The following is a 27,249-nucleotide window of genomic DNA, read 5'->3' as shown; positions in this document are numbered from 1 at the left end:
ATTTAAAGATTTTCAACTCACGCACCCTAACATACACTGGGGAAGGAACACCCGCTTCAATAAATGGTGCTGAGAAAACAGGATATCCATATGCAGAAGAATAAAACCAGACCCCTATTTCTCACCATATACAAAAATCGACTTAAGATGGATTGACAACTTAAACAGAATACCTGAAACTATAAAACTACTAAAAGGAAACACCCCAGGACATCAGTCTAGGCAAAGATTTTATGAATAAGACCTCAAAAGCAAAGCAACAAAAACAAAAATAGACAATGGCTTCTATATGGCTAAGGAAACAATCAATAGAATGAAGAGACAGTCTAAAGAATAGGAGAAAATATTTGCAAAATACTAATCTGACAAAGGACTAATGTCCAGAATACACAAGGAACTCAAAACCTCAACAAAAACAACAACAAATCCCATTAAACAGTGGGCAAAGGGTGTGAATAAACATTTCTTAAAAGAAGACATACAAATGGCCAACAGGTACATGAAAAAATGCTCAACATCACTATCACTAGTGAAATATAAATAAAACCACAGTGAGATATCGTCTTATCCCAGTCAGAATAGTTATTATCAGAAAGACAAAAAAATAATAGATGCTGGTAAGAATGCAGGAAAAAAGGAACTCACATACACTGTTGGTAGGAATGTAAATAGCACAGCCATTATGAAAAACAGTATGGAGATTTCTCAAAAAAAAAAAAAAAAACTAAAAATAGAACTAACCCATGATACAGCAATCCCACTACTGGGTATTTATCCAAAGGAAAGGAAAACAGTATTTCAATAGGATACATACACTCCCATGTTTACTGCAGCACTACTCACAACAGCAATGATATAGAACCAACCAAACTGCCCATCAATGGACAAATGGATAAAGAAAATATGGTATATTTACACAATCAAACATAATTTGGCCACAAAAACAATAAAATTCTGTCATGTACAGCAACACTGATGCAACTGAAGGTCATTATGTTAAGTAAGCCAGAAACAGAAAGAAAAATATTGCATGTATTCACTCACATGTGGGTGCTGAAAAAGTTGATCTCATGAAGGTAGAGAGTAGAATTATAGATACTAGAGGCTGGGACGGGTGTAGAAGGGAGGGTTCACAATGGAGAGAGGTTGGTTAATGGCTACAAACATACAGTTAGTAGATAGAAGGAGTAAGTTCTAATATTCAATAGTAGAATACGGTGACTATAGTTAACATCAATGTATCGTATATTTCAAAATAACTAGAAGGACTTGAAATGTTCTCAATACACAGATATGACAAATGCTTGTGATGATGGATATCCTAAACACCTTATTTGGTTATTATACATTCTTTACATGTAACAAAACATCACATGATCACATGTATGCCATAAATATGTACAAATATTTATCACTTTTTAAAAAGATATACTGATTGGGAAATAAAACTGTCTTTGTTTGCAGATGACATAACTGTTGATGTGGAAATTCTAAAAGAATAAACAAAAAAACTGAAACCAATAAGCAATTATAGCAAGGTCGCATGATACAAGGTTAATATACAAAAGTCAATCACTTTCCTATACACTTGCATAAATTACTGTAATTTGAAAATAAAAACACAATACAATTTACATTAGCACATAAAAAATGAAATACTTGGCCAGGCGCAGTGGCTCACGCCTGTAATCCCAGCACTTTGAGAGGCCGAGGTGGGCGGATCACGAGGTCAGAAGATTGAGATCATCCTGGCTAACACGGTGAAAACCCATCTCCACTAAAAATACAAACAAAATTAGACAGGTGTGGTGGCAAGCACCTGTAGTGCCAGCTACTCGGGAGGCTGAGGCAGGAGAATGGTATAAATCCGGGAGGTGGAGTTTGCCATAAGCCGAGATCGTGCCACTGTACTCCAGCCTGAGTGACAGAGCGAGATTCCATCTCAAAAAAATAAAAGAAATACTTTGGTATAACTCTAACAAAATAGGTACAGGATCTGTATGAGGAAAGCTACAAAACTCTGATGAAAGAAATCAAAGAACCAAATAAACAGAAAAATATTCCATGTTCATGGATAGAAGACTCAATATTATTAAGATGTCACTTCTTCACAAGTTGATCAACAGATTCAATGCAATGTCAATCAAAATCCCAGCAAGTTACTTTGCGGATATCAACAAACTGATTAGAAAGTTTATAGAGAAACAAATGACTAGGCATAACAAACACAATTTTTAAAGAGAAAAACATAGAGGACTGACACTGCCAAACTTCAAGACTTATTATAAAGTTACACTAATCAAGAGAGTGTGGTATGGGTGAAAGAATATTTTCTCTTAGACACTATGGTGACCTATCTTTTTATTTATTTTTTTTTTTAACAAATAGATCAAAGAAACAGAACACACAGCCCAGAAACAGACCCACATAAATATAGTCAACTGATCTTTGGCAAAGAGGCAAAAGCAATAGAATGAAAAAAGTTTCATTCTATCCATTCCAAATCAAAACCACAATGAGACAACATCTCACACCAGTCAGAATGGCTATTACTAAAAAGTCAAAAAAAACAACAACAAATGCTGGCAAGGCTGTAAATAAAAGGGAATGCTTACCCACTGTTGGCGGGAATTAGTTCTGCCACTGTGGAAAGCAGTTTGGAGATTTCTCAAAGAACTTAAAATAGACCTACCATTTGAACCAGCAAACCCATTACTGAGTATATGTCCAAAAGAAAATAAATCATTCTGCCAAAAAGACACATGCAGTCAAATGTTCACTGCAGCGCTATTCACAATGGCAAAGACGTGGAATCAACCTAGGTGTCCGTCAGTGGTGGATTGGATTTAAAAAATGTGGTACATACACACCATGGAATGCTATGCGGCCATAAAAAAAGAACAAGATCATGTCCTTTCCAGCAACATAGGATCATCTAAGTTAATTAATGCAGGAACAGAAAACAAAATACTACCTGTTCTCACTTATGGCCACCCATACCATCTTTATGTCCATGGGCATCCAATGTGGGAGCTAAACATTGGGTAATCATGGACATAAAGATGGCAAAAACAGAGATTGGGGACTACTAGTGGGGGATAAAGGGGGTAGGACAAGGGTTGAAAAACTAACTATTGGATACTATGCTCCCTACCTGCGTGACAGCATAATAGTACCCTAAACCTTGGCATCAAGCAGTATACCCATGTAACAAACCTGCATATGTACTTGCTGAGTCTGAAAGTTCAAATTATTAAAAAGAAAAAGGTATTTTCAACAAACTGTGCTACAGTAACTGGATATCCACATGAAAAAGAATGATCTGGACAAAGACCTCACATCCTTCATAAAAATTAAGACAAACTGGGCAGGCATGGCCACTTGCACCTGTAACCCCAGCAGTTTGGGAGGCCGAGGCAGGCTGATCACTTGAAGTCAGGAGTTTGAGACCAGCCTGGCCAAGACGGTAAAACCTCATCTCTACTAAAAAGACAAAAATTAGCCAGGTCCAGACATGGTGACGGGTGCCTGTAATCCCAACTACTAGGAAGGCTGCAGCAGGAGATTTCCTGAACCCAGGAGACGGAGACTGCAGCAAGCGGAGATTACACCACTGCACTCCAGCCTGGGCAACACAGCAAGACTCTGTCTCAAAAAAAAATTAACTCAAACTGGATCACAAACCTGAATGCAAAATGCAAAACCATAAAACTCCTAGAAGATAACATAGGAGAAAATCTAGATGACTTTGAGTTTATCAACGACTTTTTTAAAATGACACCAAAGCCACAATCCATGAAAGAATGAATTGATAAGCTGGGCTTCATTAAAATTAAAAATTTCTGCTCTGGAAAGACAATGTCAAGAGAATGAGAAGGCAAGCCAAAGACTGCGAGAAAATATTTGAAAATGACATATCTGGTACAGGACTGTTATCTAAATACACAAAGAACTCTTACAACTCAACAGTAAGAAAATGAACAGCTTGAAATCATCATAGTGGACAGGAGGCAGGACCAGACTGCAGCTACAGGCAGAGCAGCTTTCAGAAGCTCTCATTGTGGATTTTAGCCCCAGATTGACAGCAACAACAAACGAGCAATCCCAAGAGGGCCCACAGACCCTCTAAAGGAAGTAGACTGCTCCTGCAGGACCCAGGAGATACTCCAAATATTGTTGAGTGCCCCAACTGCAAAAGTGGGAAAGGGAGACCTTCCTCTCCCGAACACGTGCTCCCACTGGAGAAGCTGAAGGTCTGTCTGCGGGAGAAGTTTCCAACCTAACCTGGAGCTGAGCCAATTTAGAGAGCCAGGTGAAATACAGGGGTAGAAGCAGCAGCAGAAAGGCCCTGGGAGCTCGCTGCATCCCCTAGCAGGCCATTCCTGCCTGGCACCACAGGAATCCATTGCATGGGTGACCAGAGGAGCAGGGGTATAACTCCACAGGGAGAAGAAATCGCTAGCTGAACTTTCTAACAATTTGAATGGGGTGAGAAGCCCGTTCACACCCTCAGACTGGAAACAGACTCGGGGCTGTTGAGGGGGGTACGGTGGGAGAGAGACCGGCCCTTCATTTTACCTGATAGCTGGTTGAGGTCTGTGACTGTCAGCTTTCCCCCACTGCCCTGACAACCTGCATGACGCAGCAAAGGCAGCCATAATCCTCCTAGGTACCCAACTCCAGTAACCTGGGAATCTGACCCCCATCCCCTACAACAGCCAAAACAAGACCTGCCCAAGTAGAGTCTGAGCTCAGACATGCCTAGCCCCACCCCCACCTGATGGTCCTTCCCTATCCACCTTGGTAGCATAAGACAAGGGACATATAATCTTGGGAGTTCTAGAGCCCCACCCACCACCAGTACCTCTCTATACTACTATAGCTGATGCTTTCTGAAAAGCGCCACCTCCTGGCAGGAGGTCAACCAGCACAAAAATAGAACATTAAAACACCAAAGCTAAGAACCCTCACAGAGTCCATTGCACCCCGCCACTACCTCCACTGGAAAAGGCGTTGGTATCCACGGCTGAGAGATCCATAGATGACTCACATCACAGGACTCTGTCCAAACAACCCCCAGTACCAGACCAGAGCTGGGAAGACTTGCTGGGTGGCTCGACCCGGAAGAGAGACAACAATCACTGCAGTTCAACTCACAGGAGGCCACGTCCATAGGAAAAGGGGGAAAGTACTACATCAAGGGAACACCCCATGGGACAAAAGAATCTGAACAACAGCCTTCAGCCGTAGACCTTCCCTCTGACAGAGCCTACCCAAATGAGAAGGAACCAGAAACAACCCTGATAATATGACAAAACAAGGTTCTTCAGCACTCCACAAAAATCACACTAGTTCACCAGCAATGGATCCAAACCCAGAATAAATCCCTGATTTACCTGAAAAATAATTAAGGAGGATAATTATAAAGCTAATCAGGGAGGGACCAGAGAAAGGTGAAGCCCAATGCAAGGAAATCCAAAAAATGATACAAGAAGTAAAGGGAGAAATATTCAAGGAAATAGATAGCTTAAAGAACAAACAATTAAAAATTCTGGAAACTTTAGACACACTTTTAGAAATGTGAAATGCTCTGGAAAGTCTCAGCAATAGAATTAAACAAGTAGAAGAAAGAAATTCAGAACTTGAAGACAAGGTCTTCAAATTAACCCCATCCAACAAAGACAAAGACAAAAGAGTAAGAAAATATGAACAAAGTCTCCAAGAAGTCTGAGATTATGTTAAATGACCAAACATAAGAACATCAGTGTTGCTGAGGTAGAAGAGAATTCTAAATGCTTGGAAAACATATTCTGGAATAATCAAGGAAAACTTCCCTGGCCTTGCTAGAGACCTAGACATCCAAATACAAGAGGCACAAAGAACACCTGGAAATTTCATCACAAAAAGATCTTCACCTAGGCACATGGCAATCAGGTTATTGAAAGTTAAGACAAAGGAAACAATCTTAAGAGCTGTGAGACAGAAGCACCAGGTAACCCATAAGGAAAACCTATCAGATTAACAGTGGATTTATCAGTGGAAACCCTAGAAGCTAGAAGGGAATTGGGGCTATCTTCAGCCTCCTCAAACAAACAATTATCAGCCAAGAATTTTGTATCCAACGAAAGTAAGTATCATTTATGAAGGAAAGATACAGGTTTTCAGACAAATGAATGCTGAGAGAATTTGCCATTACCAAGCCACCACTACAAGAACTGAGAAAAGGGGCTCTAAATCTTGAAACAAATCCTGGAAACACATCAAAACAGAACCTCTTTAAGGCATAAATCACGTAGGACCTATAAAACAAAAATACAGGTTAAAAAGCAAAAACAAAAAACCAAAGTACACAGGCAACAAAAAGCACAATGAATACAATGGTACCTCACATTTCAATACTAACTTGAATGTAAATGGCCTAAATGCTCCATTTAAAAGATACAGAACTGCAGAATGGTTAAGAACTCACCAACCAACTATCTGCTGCCTTCAGAAAACTCATCGAACACATAAGGAATCACATAAACTTAAGGTAAAGGGGTGGAAAATGGCATTTCATGCAAATGGACACCAAAAGCGAGCAGGGGTAGCTATTCTTATATCAGACAAAACAAATTTTAAAGCAGTAGCAGTTAAAAGAGACAAAGAGGGGCATTACATAATGGTAAAAGGCTTTGTCCAACAGGAAAATATCACAACCCTAAACATATACACACCTAACACTGGAGCTCCCAAATTTATAAAACAATTACTAATAGATCTAAGAAATGAGATAGGCAGCAACATAGTAACAGTGGGGACTTTAATACTTTAATACTCCACTGACAGCACTATACAGGTCATGAAGACAGAAAGTGAAAAAAGAAACAATGGATTTAAAACATACCTTAAAACAAATGGAGTTACCATTTACATAAAACATTTCATCCAATAACGGCAGAATATGCATTCTATTCAACAGTGCACGGAACTTTCTCCAAGACAATATGATAGGCCATAAAACAAGCCTCAATAAATTTAAGAAAACTGAAATTATATCAACACTCTCTCAGACCACAGTGGAATAAACCTGGAAATCAATTACACAAGGAAACTTCAGAACCATGCAAATACATGGAAATTAAATAACCTGCTCCTGAATAAGGAATGGGTTAAAAATGAAATCAAGACAGAAATTAAAAAATTCTTTGAACTGAATGACAATAATGACACAACCTATCAAAACCTATGGGATACAGCAAAGGCAGTGTTAAGAGGCAAGTTCATAGCCTTAAGTGCCTACATGAAAAAGACTGAAAGTGCACAAAATGACATTCTAAGATTACACCTCAAGGAACCAGAGAAACAAGAACAAACCAAACCCAAACCCAACAGAAGAAAGGAAATTACCAAGATCAGAGCACAACTAAAGAAATAGAAACAAACAAAAAAACACAAAAGATAAATGAAACAAAAAGCTGATTCTTTGAAAAGACAAATAAAATGAATAGACCATAAGCAAGATTAACCAAGAAAAGAAGACAGAAAATACAAATAACCTAAGAAACAAAACAGGAGATATTACAATTGACAACACTGAAATACAAAAGATCACTCACGGCTACTATGAACACCTTTATGCACATTAATTAAAAAACCTAGAAGAGACGGATAAACTCCTGGAAAAAATACAACCTTCCCAGCTTAAATCAGGAAGAATTAGATACCCTGAACAGACCAATAATGAGCAGCGAGACTGAAATGGTAATTTAAAAATTACCAACAAAAAAATGTCCAGGACCAGATGAAGTCACAGCAGAATTCTACTAGACATTCAAAGAAGAATTGGTACCAATCCTATTGACGCTATTCCACAAGATAGAGAAAGAGGGAACCCTCCCTAAATCATTCCATGAAGACAGTATCACCCTAATACCAAAACCAGGAAAAGACAAAACAAAAAAAGAAAACTACAGACCAATATCCCTAGTGAACATAGATGCAAAAATCCTTAACAAAATACTAGCTAACTGAATCCAACAACATATCAAAAAGATAATTTGCCATGATCAAGTGGGTTTCATATGAGGGATGCAGGGATGGTTTAACAAATACAAGTCAATAAATGTGATACACCACATAAACAGAATTAAAAACAAAAATCCCGAGATCACCTCAATAGATGCAGAAAAAGCATTTGACAAAATCCAGCATCTCTTTATGATTAAAACTCTCAGCAAAATCGGCATACAAGGGACATATCTCAATATAATAAAAGCCATCTATGACAAACCCACAGCCAACACAATACTGAATAGGGAAAAGTTGAAAGCATTTCCTCTGAGAACTGGAACAAGACAAGGATGCCCACTCTGACCACTCTTCTTCAGCACAGTACTAGATAGCCAAAGCAATCACACAAGAGAAAGAAATAAAGGGCATTCAAATCGGTAGAGAGGAAGTCAAACTGTCACTTTTTGCTGACGCTATGATCATTTACCTTCAGGGAACCCTAAGGACTCCTCCAGAAAGCTCCTAGAACTGATAAAAGAATTCAGCAAAGTTTCTGCATACAAAATCAATGTACAGAAATCAGCAGTTCTTCTATACAGCAACAGTGACCAAGCAAAGAATCAAATCAATAACTCAACCCTTTTTACAATAGCTGCAAAAAACACAAAATACTTTGAAATAAACTTAAAACGAGGATTCAAAAGACCTCTACAAGAAAAACTAAAAAACACTGCTGAAAGAAATCATAGATGCCACAAACAAATGGAAACACATCCCATGCTCACAGATGGGTACAATCAATATTGTGAAAATGACCGTTCTGCCAAAAGCAATCTACATATCAATGCAATCCCCATCAAAATACCACCATCATGCTTCACAGAATGAGAAAAAACAATTCCAAAATTTATATGGAACCAAAAAAGAGCCTGCATAGCCAAAGCAAGACTAAGCAAAAAGAACAAATCCGTAGGTATCATACTACCTGATTTCAAACTATACTATAAGGCCATAGTCACCAAAACAGCATGGTACTGGTATAAAAATAGTCACACAGACCAATGGAACAGAATAGAGAACCCAGAAATAAACCCAAATACTTACAGCCAACTGATCTTCAACAAAGCAAACAAAAATATAAAATGTGGAAAGGATACCCTTTTCAACAAATGTTGCTGGGATAATTGGCTAGCCACATGTAGGAAAATGAAACTCGATTCTCATCTCTCACCTTATACAAAAATCAACTCAAGAGGATTAAAGACTTAAACCTAAGACCTGAAACTATAAAAATTCTAGAAGATAACATTGGAAAACCCCTTCGAGACACTGGCTTAGGCAAGGATTTCATGAACCAAGAACCCAAAAGAAAATGCAATAAAAACAAAGATAAATATCTGAGACCTAACTAAACTAAAGAGCTTTTGCATGCCAAAAGAACAGTCAGCAGAGTAAACAGACAACTCACAGAGTGGGAGAAGATCTTCACAATCTATACATCTGACAAAGGACTAATATCCAGAATCTACAATGAACTCAAATCAGTAAGAAAAAAACAACCCCATCAAAAAGTGGGTTAAGGACAGGAATCAACAATTCTCAAAAAGAAGATATACAAATGGCCAATAAACATATGAAAAATGCTCAACATCACTAATAATCAGGGAAATGCAAACCAAAACCACAATGTGATACCAACTTACTCCTGCAAGAATGGCCATAATCAAAAAATCAAAAAACAGGAGATGTTGGCATGGATGCAGTCAACAGGGAACACTTCTACACTGCCGGTGGGAATGTAAACTAGTACAGCCACTATGGAAACAGTGTGGAGACTGCTTAAAGCACTAAAAGTAGAACTACCATTTGATCCAGCAATCCCACTACTGGGCATCTACCCAGAGGAAGAGAAGTCATTATTTGAAAAAGATACTTGCACATGCATGTTTATAGCAGCACAATTCACAACTGCAAAATTGTGGAACTAACCCAAATGCCCATCAATCAACAAGTGGATAAAGAAACTGTGGTGTGTGGGTGTGAGTGTGTGTGTGTGTGTGTATATATATATATATATATATATGTGATGGAATACTACTCAGCCATAAAAAAGAATGAATTCATAGCATTTGCAATTACCTGCATGAGATTGGGGACTATTATTCTAAGTGAAGTAACTCAGGAATGGAAAACCAAACATCATGTCTTCTCACTGATATGTGGGAGCTAAGCTATGAGGATGCAAAGACATAAGAATGATACAATGAACTTTGGGGACTTGGGGGAAAGAGTGGGAGGGGGGCAAGGGACAAAAGACTACAAATATGGTGTAGTGTACACTGCTCAGGTGATGGGTGCACCAAAATCTCACAAATCACCACTAAAGAACTTATTTGTGGAATCAAATACCACCTGTACCCCCAATAACTTATGGTATATAAATAATTAATTTTAAAAAAAGAAAATGAAAAGCTTGATTAAAGAATGGACCAAATATCTTAACAGACATAACACCAAAAATACACAGATGGCAAATAAGCATATGAAAAGATGCTCCATATCACATGCAATCAGAAAAATGAAAATAAAACCATTAGCTACTACTACATGCCTATTAAAATGGCCAAAATCCAGACTATTAACACCACCAAATGCTAGGAAAGATAAGAAGCAACAGGAACTCTCATTCATTGCTGTAGGTAATGCACAATGGTACAGCCACTTTAGAAGGTAGTTTTGTAGTTTCCTCACAAAACTAAACACATTACAATCTTGCTCCTTATTATTTATTACCCAAAGAACCTGAAAAAAATGTCCACACAAAACCCTGTACACAGATGTTAACAGTAGCTTTATTCATAGTTGCCAAAACTTGGAAGTGACCAAAATGTCCTAGGCATACAAATGCAGAAATAAACTGTAAGACATCCAGGCAATGGAATGTTACTCAGCACTAAAAAGAAATGAGCTATGAAGCCATGAAAAGACATGGAGAAAACTTAAATGCATATTACTAAGTGAAAGAAAGTCAATATGAAAAGGCTGTATACTGTAGGATTTCAACTATATGATGTTCTGGAAAAGGCAAAACTGTGGAGAAAGTAAAAAGGTTGGTAGTTGCCAGGGGTTCATGGGGAGGGAGGGATGACTGCAGCACAGAAGATTTGGGGGACAGTGAAAATACTGTATATAATACTATAATGATGGATATATGTCATTAGACATTTGTCCAAACTCATAGAATGCACATCACCAAGAGTAAACCCTAATGTAAACTATGGACTTTGGGTGATGGTGTCAATGTAGGTTAATTAATTATAACAAATGTATCACTCTGGTGGGGAATACTGATAATGTGAGAGGCTATGCATGTATGGAGGAAAGGGGCATATCAAAAATCTCTGTACTTTCCTCTCAATTCTGCTGTGAACCTAAAACTGCTCTGAAAAAATCCTTAAAAATAAAATGTAAAAATTTAAGTTTAAAAAATAAAATAAAAATACCACTACACATCAGTTAGAATAGCTAAAATCCAGAACATTGACAAACCAAATTCTGGCAAGAATTTGGAGCAACAGGAAGTCTCATTAGTTGCTGCTGGGAATACAAAATGATACAACCACTTTGGAAGAAACTTTGGCAATTGCTGACAACACTAAACATATTCTTACAACACAATTCAGCAATTGTCCTCCTTGGTATTTACTCAAATAAGGTGAAAACTTAGGTCTACCCAAAAGCCTGCACACAAACATTTACAGCAGCTTTACTCATAACTGCTAAAAACTTGGAAGCAACAAGTTGTTTTTTCAATAGGTGAATGGGCAAACTGTTATACATATACACAATCGAATATAATTCACCAATAAAAAGAAATGATAAGTGTTACAACTCTTTTAGAATGTGTCTAGCAATTTAAAAAAGGATATCAGGGAGACTCTCAAGGGGAGACAGATGGTATGTGTGAACTCTACACTTTCTGCTCAATTTTGCTGTGAACCAATAACTGCTATAAAAAACAAAGTGTATATATATATATATATATATATATATATATATATATATACTGGGGGGGGGTGTGGTTTTTTTTTGTTTTTGTTTTTGTTTTTGTTTTGCTGGATACAATGGCTCACGCTTATAATCCCAGCACTTTGGGAGGCTGAAGTGAGCAGATTGCTAAAGCCTAGGAGTTTGTTTGAGACCAGCCTGGGCAACATAGGGAGACTCCATCTACACACAAAAAAATTAAAAATTAGCCAGGTGTGGTGGCACACACCAGATGTCCCAGCTATTCAGGAGGCTGAGGTGGGAGGATGGCTTGAGCCCAGGATGTCGAGGCTGCAGTGAGCTGTGATTGCACCACTGCACTCCAGCCTAGGCAACAAAGCAAGACCCTGTCTCAAAAATATATATACTTTTTTTTTTAATTTTGAGGTAAAATGAACTATAAGCTACTAGAAAACAAGGAATGATCTTAACAGTATATTGTTAAGTGAAAGAAGCCAACCTGGAAAGGCTATATGATTCCAAGTATTATATGAATTCTGAAAAAGGAAACACGATGGAGATTTTTTAAATCAGTAGGATATAGGGGATTTTTAGAGCTATCACATTTTTCTGTACTACACTGTAATGATGGATACATGTCACTGCATATTTGTCAAAACCTACAGAATATACAATGCAAGGAGTGAACCCTGATGTAAAACTGTACACTTTAGTTAAATACTAATGTATTCATATCAGCTCATCAACTGTAACAAATGTACCACACTAATATAATGTGTACCTATAAAACAGAGAAGCTCTCTAAAAGAAGATACTTACTGGGGAGTCGAACATTACAATGGGAATATATGTGTCATAGTAAACTATGTGTTTTCAGGGAGGAAAGAAAGACAAAGGTTCTTAAAGTAAAAAATGAAGAGGATCACACAACTGTTTCAAAATAAGTAACCCTGGCTACAAAAATCATTAACAAGGGTGACACCAACACAAGACTAGACAGGCAGTTGTGCAGATGTCCTTGCAGAGATTTTTTTGTGCAAGGCTGTAATGGTCTTTGTGGCAAGGTTGTGGTTTTCACAGAGTCTTTTGTGACAGTTTTTGTTAACAGGCATACAAGTGTGAAAGCCTTCCCCATCTCTACTTTTAAGGGCTTTTTTAACATTATTGACTCCATTTGGATTCTGACAACTTTCACACTAAAATAGTAATAGAAAAAACTAGGGGAAAGGAGTGACAGGGTATAAAAGAATATATAGGAATTAGCTGTACTTTCCCCTCAATTTTTCTGTAAACCTAAAACTCCTCCAAAAAAGTAAAGCCTATTATTTTAAGAAATATAAGACTAGTGCTAATATAATTGCAGTTTTTGCTTTTAATGGCAAAACTGTTGTTACTTTGGCACCAACCCAGTAAATATACCTTGACAGTACCAAGTACTACCAAAGACCGACAGCATCCAGAAACCTCATTCATTACTGGTGGGAATGTAAAATGTTAGAACCACTCTAGAAAAGTTTGACAGTTAAATATACATTTACCACATAATCTAGAAATTTCACTCCTATTTACCCCAGAGAAATTAAAATTTACATTCACATAAAAACCTATGAGTATTTATGGCAGCTTTATTCATAATCACCAAAAATTGGAAACAACCCAAATGTCCTTCAAGGGTTAACAGAGATCAATCTCAATGGCATTATACTGAGTGAATAAAGCCACTCTCAAAACATTATATACTGTATGATCACATTTATGTGGCATTCTGGAAAACAGAGAATTATAGGCACAAAAAACAACAGTGTCACCAGAGGTTAGGGGGAGGGGGAGGAATTACTATAAAGTGGACAGCACAAGTATATTTTTTGGAGTCATGGACTTAATATTTTATTTGTGATAACTATATGCATCTATGCAAGTTTTGTAATTCATACTACTGTAAACATATCAAAAAAACTATAAGTAAATATAGGCATACCTTGTTTTATCGTGCTTTGTTTTATTTGTTGTGCTTATCAGACATATTTTTAACAAATTGAGATTGTGGCAATCCTGCACCGGACAAGTCTATCAACATTTCTCCAACACATGCACACTTCATGTCTGACACATTTTTCTAATTCTCACAATATTTCAGATTTTTTCATTATTATTGCATCTGTTATGGTGATCTCTGATCATCTGATGTTACTACTGTAACTGTTTTGGGGCACAACCAACTGTACCCATGTAAGATGGCAAACTTAATAAATGTTGTGGGTGTTCTGCTGCTCCAACAACTGGCCATTTTTCAGTTTCTCTCCTCCTGGGGCCTACCTATTATCTGAGACACAAGGATATTGAAATTAGGCCAATGAATAACCCTACAGTAGCCTCCAAGAATTCAAAGTGAAAGGAAGAGTCTTAAGTGTCTCACTCTAAATCAAAAACTAAAAATGATTAAGTTTAGTGAGGAAGCCATGATGAAAGTTGAGACAGGCCAAGAGCTATGCCTTTTGCACCAGTTAGCAAAGTTCTGAATGCAAAGGAGCAATTCTTGAAGGAAACTAAAAGTGCTATTCCAGTGAATACACTAGTGATAAGAAAGCAAAACAGTCTTACTGCTGATAGGGAAAGTTTTAGTGGTCTGGATAGAACACCAAACCAGCCACAATGTTCTCGTAAGCCAAAACCTAATTCAAAGTAAGATCCTAACTCTCTTCAATTCTATGAAGGCTGAGAGAGGTAAGGAAGTTGCAAAACAAAAGTCTGAAGCTAGCAAAGGTTGGTTCATGATGTTGAAGGAAAGACGCCATCTTCATAACATAAAATTGCAAGGTGAAGCAGGAAGTGCTGACGCAGAAGCCACAGCAAGTTATCTAGAAGATCTAGTTAAGATAATTGCTGAAGGTCGCTACGCTAAACAATACATTTTCAAAGTAGATGAAACAGCCTTCTATTGGAAGAAGACGCCATCTAGGACTTCCACAGCCAAAGAGAGCCAAGGAAGAGAAGTCAACGCCTGGCTTCAAAGCTTCAAACAACAGGATGACTCTCTTGTTAGGGGCTAATGCAGCTGATAACTTAAAGTTGAAGCCAATGCTCATTTACCATATGAAAAATTCTAGGCCCCTTAAGAATTATGCCAGATTTACTCTGTTTGTGCTCTAGAAATGGAAAAACAAAGCCTGGATGACAGAACATCTGTTACAGCATGACTTCCTGAATCTTTTAAGCTTTAAGAACTACTACTCAGAAAAAGAGATTCCTCAAATCCGACGGAGCTTAAAAGCAAAGAAAAAAAGAATTTTTAAGATTCCTTTCAAAATATTACTTCTCATTAACAATGCACCTTGTCACTTAAAAGCGCTGATGGAGATGTACAAGGAAATTAATGTTGTTTTCATGCCTGCTAACACAGCATCTATTCTGCAACCCATGGATCAAGGAGTAACTTCAACTTTCAAGTCTTATAATTTAAGAAATATATCATATAGCTACCATATATAGTGATTCCTCTGCTGGATCTGGGCAAAGTAAACTGAAAACTTTCTGGAAAGGATCTACCATTATAGACGCCATTAATGACATTTGTGATTCACGGGTGAAAGTCAAAATATCAACATTAACAAGAGTTTGCAAGAAGTTGACTGCAACCCTTATGGATACTTTGGAGGGGTTGAAGACCTCAATGGAGGAAGTAACTGCAGATGTGGTGGAAGCAGCGGCCTGGGCCAAGCACAGTGGCTCACACTTGTAATCCCAGTACTCTGGGAGGCAGGTGGATCACCTGAGGTCAACAGCTCGAGACCAGCCTGGCCAACATGATGAAACCTTGTCTTTACTAAAAATACAAAAATTAGCCAGGCATGGTGGTGCACGCCTGTAGTACCAGTCACTCAGGAGGCTGAGGCAGGAGAATCGCTTTAACCTGGGAGGCAGAGGCTGCAGTGAGAAAAGATCACACCTGTGCACTCCAGCCTGGGTGACAAAGGGAGACTCCATCTTTAAAAAAATAAAAATAAAAAAAAAAAACAGGTGGAGCCTGAAGATGGGACAGAATTGCTACAACCTTATAAGAAAACTAAAACATGAGGAGTTGCTTCTTTCTTAAAAGAAAATAGTTTCTTGAGATGGAATCTAGTTCTATTGAAGATGCTATGAACATTGCTGAAATGACAACAAAGGATTTAGAATATCACATAAATTTAGTTGATAAAGCAGTGGCAGGGTTTGAGAGTTCTACTGTGACTCCAATTTTGAAAGATGTTCTACTGTAAATAAAATGCCGTCAAACAGCATGGCACAATACAGATAAATCTTTCATGAAAAGAAAAATCTATCAATGTGGAAAAACTCATTGTTGTCTTATTTTAAGAAATTGTCACAGCCATCCCAACCTTCAGCAGCGACTACCTCCCTGATCAGTCAGTAGCCATCAATTTTGAGGCAACTTTCAGCCATGCTCCAGTGGCAATACAATGATTTGCTGAGGGCTCAGAAGATGGATAGAATATTTTAGCAATAAAGTATTTTTTAATAAAGGTATGTACATTTTTAGATATACTATTATACACTTAATAAATTATAGTATAGTGTAAACATAACTTTTATATATACTGTGAAACCAAAAAAAATCAGATGACTCACTTTGCTACAATATTTGCTTTAGTGCAGTGATGTGGAACCAAACCAGCAGTGTCTCCAAGGTATGGTTATACAATTTTTCTCTCTCTCTCTCACACACACACACATACCTTTATCATGATGGTAGTTGCAACGTGTATACATTTGTCAAAACTCACAGAATAATGAAGATGGATGAATGTAATTCTAAATTAATCAACAAGGAAATTTATTTTAGGCCAGGTACAATGGCTCACACCTGTAATCTCAGAATTTTGGGAGGCAAGGTGGGAGGATCACTTGGGGCAAGAAGTTTAAGACCAGCCTGGGCTGTAAGACCCCATCTCTACCAAAAAAAAAAAAAGACTAAATAAATGAATAAACAAAAACAGAAAAAAATTGTTTTTTAAAGTGAAAAAAATTTTAAAAGACATTTCACAAAAGAAGATATAGAACTGATAATCAACATCTGAAAAGGTTTTATTTTCAAATCTGAGGGGTTTTTTTGTTTGTTTGTTTGAGACAGGGTCTCACTCTGTTGCCCAGGCTGGAGTGCAGTGGCGCAATCTCAGCTCAATGCAACCTCCACCTGCCAGGCTCAAGAGATCCTCCCACTTCAGCCACGTGAGTAACTGGGACTACAGCCATGTGCCACACCTGGCTAATTTTTTGTATTTTTTATAGAGATGGGTTTATTTCAAATTTTATTTTACATACAAGGGGTATATGTAGAGGTTTCTTACATGGGTATATTGAGTGGTGCCGGGGCGGTGGTGCAGATCTCATCACCCAGGTAGTGAATATAGTACCCAATATGTAGTTTTTCAACCTCTTCTCCCATCTCTCCCTAACTCCTCTAAGAGTCCCCAGTGTCTGTTGTTGCCATCTTTATGGCCATGTGTGCTCAGTGTTTAGTTACCACTTATGAATGAGAACATGTAATATTTGGTTTTCTGTTCCTGCATTAATTTGCACAGGATAATGGCCTCTGGCTGCATCCATGTTGTTGCAAAGGACATGATTTCATTCCTTTTTATGGCTGCATAGTATTCCATGATGTATAGTACCACATTGTCTTTATCCAATCCACCAATGATGGGTACCCTAAGTTGATTCCATGTTTCTGCTATTATGAATAGCTCAATGATGAACATTTAACTGCATGTGTCTTTTTGGCAAAACTATTTATTTTCTTTTGGATATATACCCAGTAATAGGACTGATGGTTCAAATGGTAGCTCTGCTTTAAGTTCTTCGAGAAACCTCCAAGCTGCTTTCCACAGTGGCTGAACTAATTTACATGCCCACAAACAGTTCATAAGTGTTTTCTTTTTTCCACAGTCTTGCTGGCACCTGGTTTTTCATTTTTTAATCATAGCCACTCTGACTGGTGTGAGATGGTATCTCAGTGTGGTTTTGATTCGTATTTCCCTGATGATTAGTCACAATGAGCACTTTTTCATAGTAATTCTGAGTACCTGTATGTCTTCTTTTGAGAAATATCTGTTCGTGTCCTTTGCCTATTTTTTAATAAAGTTATTGGTTTTTCATTTGTTGATCTGTTTAAGTTCCTTATAGAATCTGGATAATAGACCTTTGTCAGAGGCATAGTTTGTGAATATTTTCTCCCATTCCCTAAGGATTTTGTTTTGTTTTGTTTTTTTGCTGTGCAGAAGCTCTTTAATTAAATTAAGTTTCATTTGTCAATTTTGTTTTTGCTGCAATTGCTTTTGGGGCATTAGCCAAAAATTATTTGCCAAGGCTGATAACAAGGGTATTTCCTAGATATTTTTCCTAAGATTTTTATAGTTTGAGGTTTTACATTTAAATCTTTAATCCATCTTGAATTAATTTTTGTATATGGTAAAATGCAAGGGTCTAGTTTCATTCTGTTGCATATGGCTAGCCAGCTGTCCCAGCAGCATTTATTGAATAGGGAATCCTTTCCCCATTACTTGTTTTTGTCAGCTTTTCAAAGATCAGATGGTTGTAGGTGTGCAGCATTATTTCTGAGTTTTCTATTCTTTTCCGTTGCTCTATGTGTCTGTTTTTATACCTGTACCATGCATTTTGGTCACTGTGGGCTTAAATATAATTCGAAGTCAGGTACTATGATGCCTCCAGCTTTATTCTTTTTGTTTAGGATTGCTTTGGCTATTTGGGCTCTTTTTTGTTCCATGTGAATTTTAGAATAGTTTCTTCTAATTATCTGAAAAATGACATTGGTAATATGATAGGAATAGCATTGAATCTGTAGACTGCTTTGGGTAGTATGGTCATTTTTGTGATGTTGATGCTTCCAATCCATGTGCATGGATTGTTTTTCCATTTATTTGTGTCATCTCTGATTTTTTTTCTGCAGAGTTTTGTGGTTCTTCTTGTAGATTCTTTCACCTTCTTGGTCAACTGTACTCCTAGGTATTTCATTTTCTTTATGGTATTGCAAATGGGATTGTGTTCTTGATTTGACTCTTAGCCTGGACATTATTGGTGTCTAGAAATGCTACTGATTTTTCCACATTGATTTTGTATCCTGAGAGGTTGCTAAAGTCAATTATCAGTTCTAGGAATCTTTTGGCAGAGTCTTCAGAGTTTTAGAGCTATAGAAACATTTCATCAGTGGAGGGATAATTAATGAGATTACGTAAAGAGACTAAATCTATGACTCACTGGCATTCCTGAGAAAGAATGGAGAGAATAAGCAACCTGGAAAATACATTTGAGGATATGGTCCACAAAAATTTCCCGAATTGCAGTAGAAAGGCTAACATGCAGGCCAGGCACGGTGACTCAAGCCTGTAATACCAGCACTTTGGGAGGCTGAGGCAGGTGGATTGCCTGAGCTCAGGAGTTCAAGACCAGCCTGGGCAACACAGTGAAACCTTGTCTCTACTAAAATACAAAAAATTGGCCAGGTGTGGCAGCATGCACCTGTAGTCCCAGCTACTCAGGAGGCTGACGCAGGAGAATTGCTTGAACTTGGGAGGCGGAGGCCAAGATCGTGCCACTGTACTAAGCCTGGCAACAGAGAGAGACTCCATCTCCAAAAAAAAAAGAAAGAAAGAAAGGTTGACATGCAAATTTATGAAGTACAGAAAACTCCAGCTAGATACTATACAAGACAACCATCCCCAAGGCACATTGTCATCAAATTCACCAAAGTCAATGCAAAAAAAAAATCTTAAAGGCAGCTGGAGAGAAGGGTCAGGTCATGTACAGAGGGAACTCCTATCAGGCTAGCAGCAAACTTCTTGGCAGAAACCTTGCAAACCAGAAGAGATTGGGGGCCTCTTTTAGTCAACCTTAAAGAAAAGATATTCCAACTAAGAATTTCATAGCCTACCAGCCTAATATTCATAAGTGAAAGACAAATAAAATCCTTCTCAGACAAGCAAATACTGAGGGAATTTGCTTCAACTACACCAGCCTTATAAGAAAGAGGTCCTTAAGGGAGTACTAAACATGGAATCAGAAGAATGACCCCTACTACCTCAAAAATACACTTAAGCACATAGCCCACAGACACTATAAAGCAACTGTACAATCAAGTCTATACAACAACCAACAACATAATGACAGGATCAAAATCTCACATATCAATACTAATCCTGAGTATAAATGGCTAAACATCCCTCTTAAAAGACATGGAGTGTCAAGGTGGATAAAAACACCAGACCCAACCATCTGCTATCTTCAAGATACCCATCTCACATGTAACAGCATCCACAGGCTCAAAGTAAAGGGAGAGAGACAGATCTACAATGCAAATAGAAAACAAAAAAGAACAGGAGCCACTATTCTTATATCAGATAAAACAGACTTTAAACAACAATTAAGAAGAACAATGATGGGTATTACCTAATGATAAATGGTAAAATCTAACAAAACGACTTAACTACCTAATTATATATGCACCCACTATTGGTACACCCAGATTCAAGAAACAAATTTTGCTTGACCTACAAAAAGACTTAAGTTAGGCAACTACATCATAATAGTGAAAGACTTCAACACCCCACTGACAGCATTAGACAGATCACTGAGGCAGAAAGCTAACAAAGAGACTCTCACTTAACCTGGGACTTGATTAACTGGACCTAATAGACATCTACACAACACTCCACCTAACAACCACAGAAAATGTTTTTAATGTCATTAGTCATCACAAAAATGCATATTAAAACCAAGCCAGGATGGGCACAGTGGCTCACACCTGTAATCCCAGCATTTTGGGAGGCCAAGGCAGGCGGATCACCTGAGGTCAGGAGTTCAAGACCAGCCTGACCAACATGGAGAAACCCCATCTCTGCTAAAAATACACAACTAGCCGGGTGTGGTGGCGCATGCCTGTAATCCCAGCTACTCTTGAGGCTGAGGCATGAGAATCGCTTGAATCCAGGAGGCAGAGGTTGTGGTGAGCTGAGATCGCGCCATTGCACTCCAGCCTGGGCAACAAGGGGGAAACTCCATCTCAAAAAAAAAAAAACGAGCCTAAAAATCAATCAATAGAGAATTAAATAAACCATGGTATATTCACATAATGGAATATTACATAACAATAAAAAGAAACAAACCAGTGACAGATGCAAAACATGGATAAATGTTAGCAATATTATACTGAATAAAAAGAAGCCAAACACAAAAGAGTTCATATTATGTCATTCCATTTTTATGAAATTTAAGAACAGGCAAAACAATGGAAACAGAAATCAGAAGATTGCCAGAATCATGGTGGAGGTACAAGCAACAGATGAGGAAAAGACACAATGGTTGAGTCATATACTTGAGTCACATAAAAAAGAAAAATGAATCAATTAAAAATATATTAAATTCTTTTGATTTTCTAAAAGACAAAATGAAAACAAGGAAAATTTCTGGAGCATGACAATATGTTACTCTAGTCAGAGTTCATCTAACTTTATACTTAAGACTGCCTGTTTAATGTAACTATATGTCAATAAAAATCACAAATAAATAAATGAGTTAAAATTCTGCTGAAGACTATGGAAAGGGGCATTTATTCCTTTCTCTTCCATTGAAAACCACTAAAAACATTAACAAAAAAGTAGACCAGTGGAAATGCAGCAAGATCCTTGCACAGCCTCAAACACTATACAAAGTATGAGCAAATATTTAGCAAATACAGTGAAGTTTAAGCCAACCACAGAGCACAGTAAGGCTGACATGTGCCACTTCCAGTCTCAAACAGGATGCCGATTTCCCAAAATTTAAGTATCACTTAACTTTCGCGAATATCAAAAATTTCCATATATATGGAAATATGCTTTTTTTTCTAGAAATAAATGAAAAAACTCATTAATAGTGGTTGCCTTTAGAGAAAAACGACAGAAAGAGATTTTATTTGCTCCAACTTATACTTTTTTTTTGAGACAGGGTCTCATCGTTGCCCGGGCTGGAGTACAGTGGTACAATCATAGCTTACTTTAATCTTGAACTCCTGGGCTCATGGGATCCTCCCACCTCAGCCTCCTGAGTAGCTGGAACTACAGGTGCACAAGACCACGCCTACCTTATTTTCCAATTTTTAGTAGAAACAGGATCTCGCTATATTTCCTAGGCTAGTCTCCAACTTCTGGGCTCAAGAGATCCTCCCACCTCAGCCTCTCAAAGCGCTAGGATAACAAGTGTAAGCCCACCTTGTACCTTTCTACATAGCCCAAATTTTCTAACCTTATGCAAATATATTATTTTCTTTTTAAGTAAACATAAGTCACACCTGGTCTCCTTTACTGTTTCCCTTTTTATGTACTCTTTGTATCCAATACAAAACAACAAATGTATTATTTAATAACATTTCTAAATGTTCTTTTACACTAATTTTAAAGCAAAAAATACTGAGGACAAATCTCTCCTCTAAGAACAAATTTTAAAAATGGTTAATAGGAGGCCAGGCACAGTGCCTCATGCCTATAATCCCAGCACATTGGGAGGCCAAGGCAGGCAGATCACCTGAGGTTGGGAGTTCGAGACCAGCCTGACCAACATGGAGAAACCCCACCTCTACTAAAAATACAAAATTAGCCCGGCATGGTGGCGCATGCCAGTAATCCCAGCTACTGGGGAGGCTGAGGCAGGAGAATCACTTGAACCCGGAAGGCGGAGGTTGCAGTGAGCCAAGATCGCACCATTATACTCCAGCCTGGGCAACAAAAATGAAACACCGTCTCAAAAAAAAAAAAAAAATGGTTAATAGGGTCAAGCGGTACGAGGGCTCACGCCTGTAACCCCAGCACTTCAGGTGGCTGAGGTGGGAGGATCACCTAAGCAACATAGCAAAACTTTGTCTCTGCAAAAAAAATTTAGAAACTAGCTAAGCATGGTGGCGCATGCCTGTAATCCGGATACTCAGGAGGCTGAGGTGGGAGGACAGCTTGAGCCCGGGAAGCTGAGGCTGCAATGAGCCATGAGTGCACCAGTGCACTTCAGCCTGGGTGACAGAACAAGACCCTGTCCCAAAAAAAAAATTAGTAAATAAATAATGGTTATTTTTTCTTATAACAAAAAAAATATAGATATATATATTTAAGATTACTTAAAAAGTGTTATCCTAAAATGAATGCTGCAGTTATGGACTGAATGGTATTCCCCCAAAATTCATATGCTGAAGCCCCAACTCCTAATGTGACTGTATGCAGAGACAGAGCCTTAAAAGGGGTTGAATGAGGTCATGTGCGTGGAGTCCTATTCCAATAGGACTAATGTCCTTATAAGAAGAAGAGACCCTAGGGATACACGTGCCCAGAGAAAAAGCCATGTGAAGACACAGAGAGAAGACAGCCATCTGCGATCCAAGTAAAGAGGCCTCAGAAGTCAACCCTGCCAGCACCTTCCTCTCAGACTTCCACATTCCAAGGCCACATTCCAATGGCTCATGCCTCTAATCCCCGCACTCTGGGAGACCAAAGTAGGACGACTGCTTAAGGCCAGAAGTTCAAGACAAGCCTAGGCAAGATAGCAAGATCCCACCTCTACAAAAAAAAAAAAAAAAATGGTAAGTAGCCAGGCACCTGCTTGTATTCCCAGCTACTCAGGAGGCTGGGCAGCAAGATCACTTGAGCCCAGGAGTTCAAGGATTCAGTGAGCTATGATTGTGCCACTGCACTCCAGTGTGAGCAACACAGACCCTGTCTCTAAATAACCTAAATGCCCTTCCATGGTAGATTAGATAAAGAAAAAGTGGTACACATACACCATAGAATACTATGCAGCCATAAAAAAGAATGAGATCATGTCCTTTGCAGGGACATGGATGAAGCTGGAGACCATTATCCTCAGCAAACTAACACAAGAACAGAAAACCAAATACTGCATGTTCTCACTTATAAGTGAGAGCTAAATGATCAGAACACGTGGACACATAGAGGGAACAATACACACTGGGGCCTTTCAGAGGTCGGAGGATGGGAGGAGGAAGAGGAGCAGGAAAAATAACTAATGGGTACTAGGCTTAATATCTGGGTGATGAAATAATCTGTACAACAAACCCCCATGACACAAGTTACCTATGGAACAAACCTGCACTTGTACCACTAAAAAGTTAAAAAACAAAACACAAAAAACTGCTATCTTAAGCCTTATTCATCAAAGCCTGATTATAATGCTTAACAGTGAGATAAAGTCCAGATTTATAATCAGAATACCTTTTGAAATATAGTTGTATTACTCTTCAAAACATACACTCTCAAACTTAAAATGGGTCAAGAGCATAAGAACAAACAATTCTATAAATCTTATCATTTTAGTAAACTTAAAACAGAATTTATTTTACAATAATGACTTAAATTTCATGAAGAAATCAATCATGCATAATAATGTATACAGTTTTAAACTGAAGAGCCTAACCTCAAAGTATCATTTAAACATGCCAAAAATGAACTAAAATCTGCAATTAAATAACACAAGAAAACCAAAAAAGGGACATATCAGAAAAAAAAATTCAGTGTTTTGTTTGTTTGTTTTGTTTTTTTTTTGAAACGGAATATCAACTAACTGTTGCCCAGGCTGGAGTGCAGTGGCACGATCTTGGCTCACTGCAACCTCCACTTGCCAGGTTCAAGCAATCCTCCTTCCTCAGCCCCCCTAGTAGCTGGGATTACAGGCATGTGCCACCATGCCCGGCTCAATTTTCTATTTTTAGTAGAGACGGGGTTTCACCATGTTGGCCAGGCTGGTCTCGAACTCCTGACCTCAGGTGATCCACCCACCTCGGCGTCCCAAAGTGCTGGGATTACAGGCATGAGCCACCGCGCCCGGCAAAAATTCAGTTTTATTACAGTATTTTTTTTTTTTAGTTTATCATATTTTTATTATATTTAAGTTACAAAAATCATCTTTTTTTATTTTAAGCTTTTTATAATTTAAATCATATTTTTATTATAGTTAAGTTACAAAAATCTTTGACTCTCCTTTGAATATCTTCAAATCAATTCCATAAGTGAAGACAAAATACACAATTAAGGAAGGGGCCATGATTTGCCCCAAAATTATCGTCAAATGAATGAACTCAATGACTTTTGAATCACACTTTTAAATCAGATGTTCCCATTTGATCTGTCAGTTTCTCCAGGTTTGATACATAGGTGTAAAATCATTACACTCTTTTTTTCTTTTTCTTTAATTATACTTTCAGTTCTAGGGTACATGTGCATAACATGCAGGTTTGTTACATATGTATACTTGTGCCATGTTGGAACTCGTCATTTACATGAAGTATAACTCCCAATGCAATCCCTCCCCCCTCCCTCCTCCCCGTGATAGGCCCCGGTGTGTGATGTTCCCCTTCCTGAGTCCAAGTGATCTCATTGTTCAGTTCCCACCTATGAGTGAGAACATGCGGTGTTTGGTTTTCTGTTCTTGCGATAGTTTGCTGAGAATGATGGTTTCCAGCTGCATCCATGTGCCTACAAAGGACACAAACTCATCCTTTTTTATGGCTGCATAGTATTCCATGGTGTATATGTGCCACATTTTCTTAACAGTCTGTCACTGATGGACATTTGGGTTGATTCCAAGTCTTTGCTATTGTGAATAGTGCCGCAATAAACATACGCGTGCATGTGTCTTTATAGCAGCATGATTTATAATCCTTTGGGTATATACCCAGTAATGGGATGACTAGGTCATATGGTACTTCTAGTTCTAGATCCTTGAGGAATCGCCATACTGTTTTCCATAATGATTGAACTAGTTTATTATTACAATATTTTAAACATACCAAATAAAACTATATACTTAGAAGAAATTAATTTTAATTTTATTTACCCCCTGCAAAGGGAGATTCCAGCATTCTGAGCTTCTGAATTTGGACAGTGGTGATTGAACATGGACATCCTCTGATTCTGCATTTAACATCTTTCTTATCTGAAAATAGGATGAGAAAATAATTAGTTTAATTGAACTATATACAAGAGCTAATTCAGCTAACAGAACCATTACATTACCCTGCATTAATAATTTGCTAACAGTTTTAAGGAGTTTTAAATTCAGTGCTTAATTCATATGCAATTAAATATAATTTTTATTTACAAAAACCCTCTCCTTGACTTTGAAAGTAGATAAATGAAGAATCACAAGAGCTTCCTAACTATTCTCTTGCCTGCTGTCTTCTCCCCTTTTAACCTTTCAAATGTCAGCCCCAGAGTTCTCTAATACATAAAACCTAATTATGGCTGCAATACTTAAAATTCAACAACGGTAGCCATTACTTACAGATAAAACTCTTTACAACTGTAAAACTCTTTACAGTCTGGGCTCTTTCACATCACACACACATCAAAACTACAACCCAATCACGCTGAATGAATCAACCTTCTTCAAACACATCACATTATTTCATATCTCTAAACCTTTGCATATACTGTTCCCTCAATCTAGAATGCTCTTCCTTCTCTCCCTAGTGAAGTACTCCAGATTCTTGTCAAAATTACTATTTTATCTACGCAACCATCACTGCCACACCACACATTCCTGAAACAGAATCAATGGAACAGATCAATGGAACATTATAAAGAACTCTGAAATAAGACCACACACCTACAACAATCTGATCTTCGACAAACCTGACAAAAACAAGCAATGGGGAAATAATTATCTATTTAATAAATGATGCTGGGAGAACTGGCTAGCTATATGCAAAAAATTGAAACTGGATCCCTTCCTTATACTATATACAAAAATTAATTCAGGATGGATTAAAGACTTAAATGTAAAACCCAAAACTATAAAAACCCTACAAGAAAATCAAGGCAATACCATTCAGGACATAGGCACAGGCAAATATTTTATAACAAAAATGCCAAAAGCAATTGCGATAAAAGCAAAAATTGATAAATGGGATCTAATTAAACTAAGGAACTTCTGTACAGCAAAAGAAACTATCATCGGAGTGAACAGACAACCTACAGATTCGGAGAAAAATTTTGCAGTCTATCCATCTGACAAAATTCTAATATCCAGGGTCTAAAAGGAACATAAATTTATAAGAAAAAAAAATCCCCATTAAAAAGTGGGCAAAGGATATGAACAAACGATTCTTAAAGGAAGACACACATGTGGTCAGCAACATCACTGATCACTAGAGAAATGCAAATCAAAACGAAGAGACACTATCTCATACCACTCAGA

General features: G+C 37.8%; 1 protein-coding gene across 9 annotated transcripts in view; it reads right to left on the bottom strand.

Annotated features, from left to right (window-relative positions):
- Positions 1 to 27,249, bottom strand: part of LOC105477493 (SUMO specific peptidase 7) — a 200,460-nt gene that overhangs the window by 155,810 nt on the left and 17,401 nt on the right. For 7 of the 9 annotated variants that reach the window (XM_011734045.3, XM_011734042.3, XM_011734041.3 and 4 more), the window contains one exon: positions 25,888 to 25,986. The exons of the other annotated variants lie outside the window; for them this stretch is intronic. In XM_011734045.3, coding sequence (XP_011732347.2) covers positions 25,888 to 25,986 — 99 coding nt within the window. The remainder of the gene's footprint in view (positions 1 to 25,887; positions 25,987 to 27,249) is intronic. 9 annotated transcript variants of the gene reach the window in all.

The sequence above is a fragment of the Macaca nemestrina genome, chromosome 2 (assembly GCF_043159975.1).
Source record: "Macaca nemestrina isolate mMacNem1 chromosome 2, mMacNem.hap1, whole genome shotgun sequence".
Taxonomy (NCBI): Eukaryota; Metazoa; Chordata; class Mammalia; order Primates; family Cercopithecidae; genus Macaca; species Macaca nemestrina.
The sequence above is the reverse complement of the archived record's forward strand: the minus strand, read 5'-3'. Positions and strand labels throughout refer to the sequence as shown.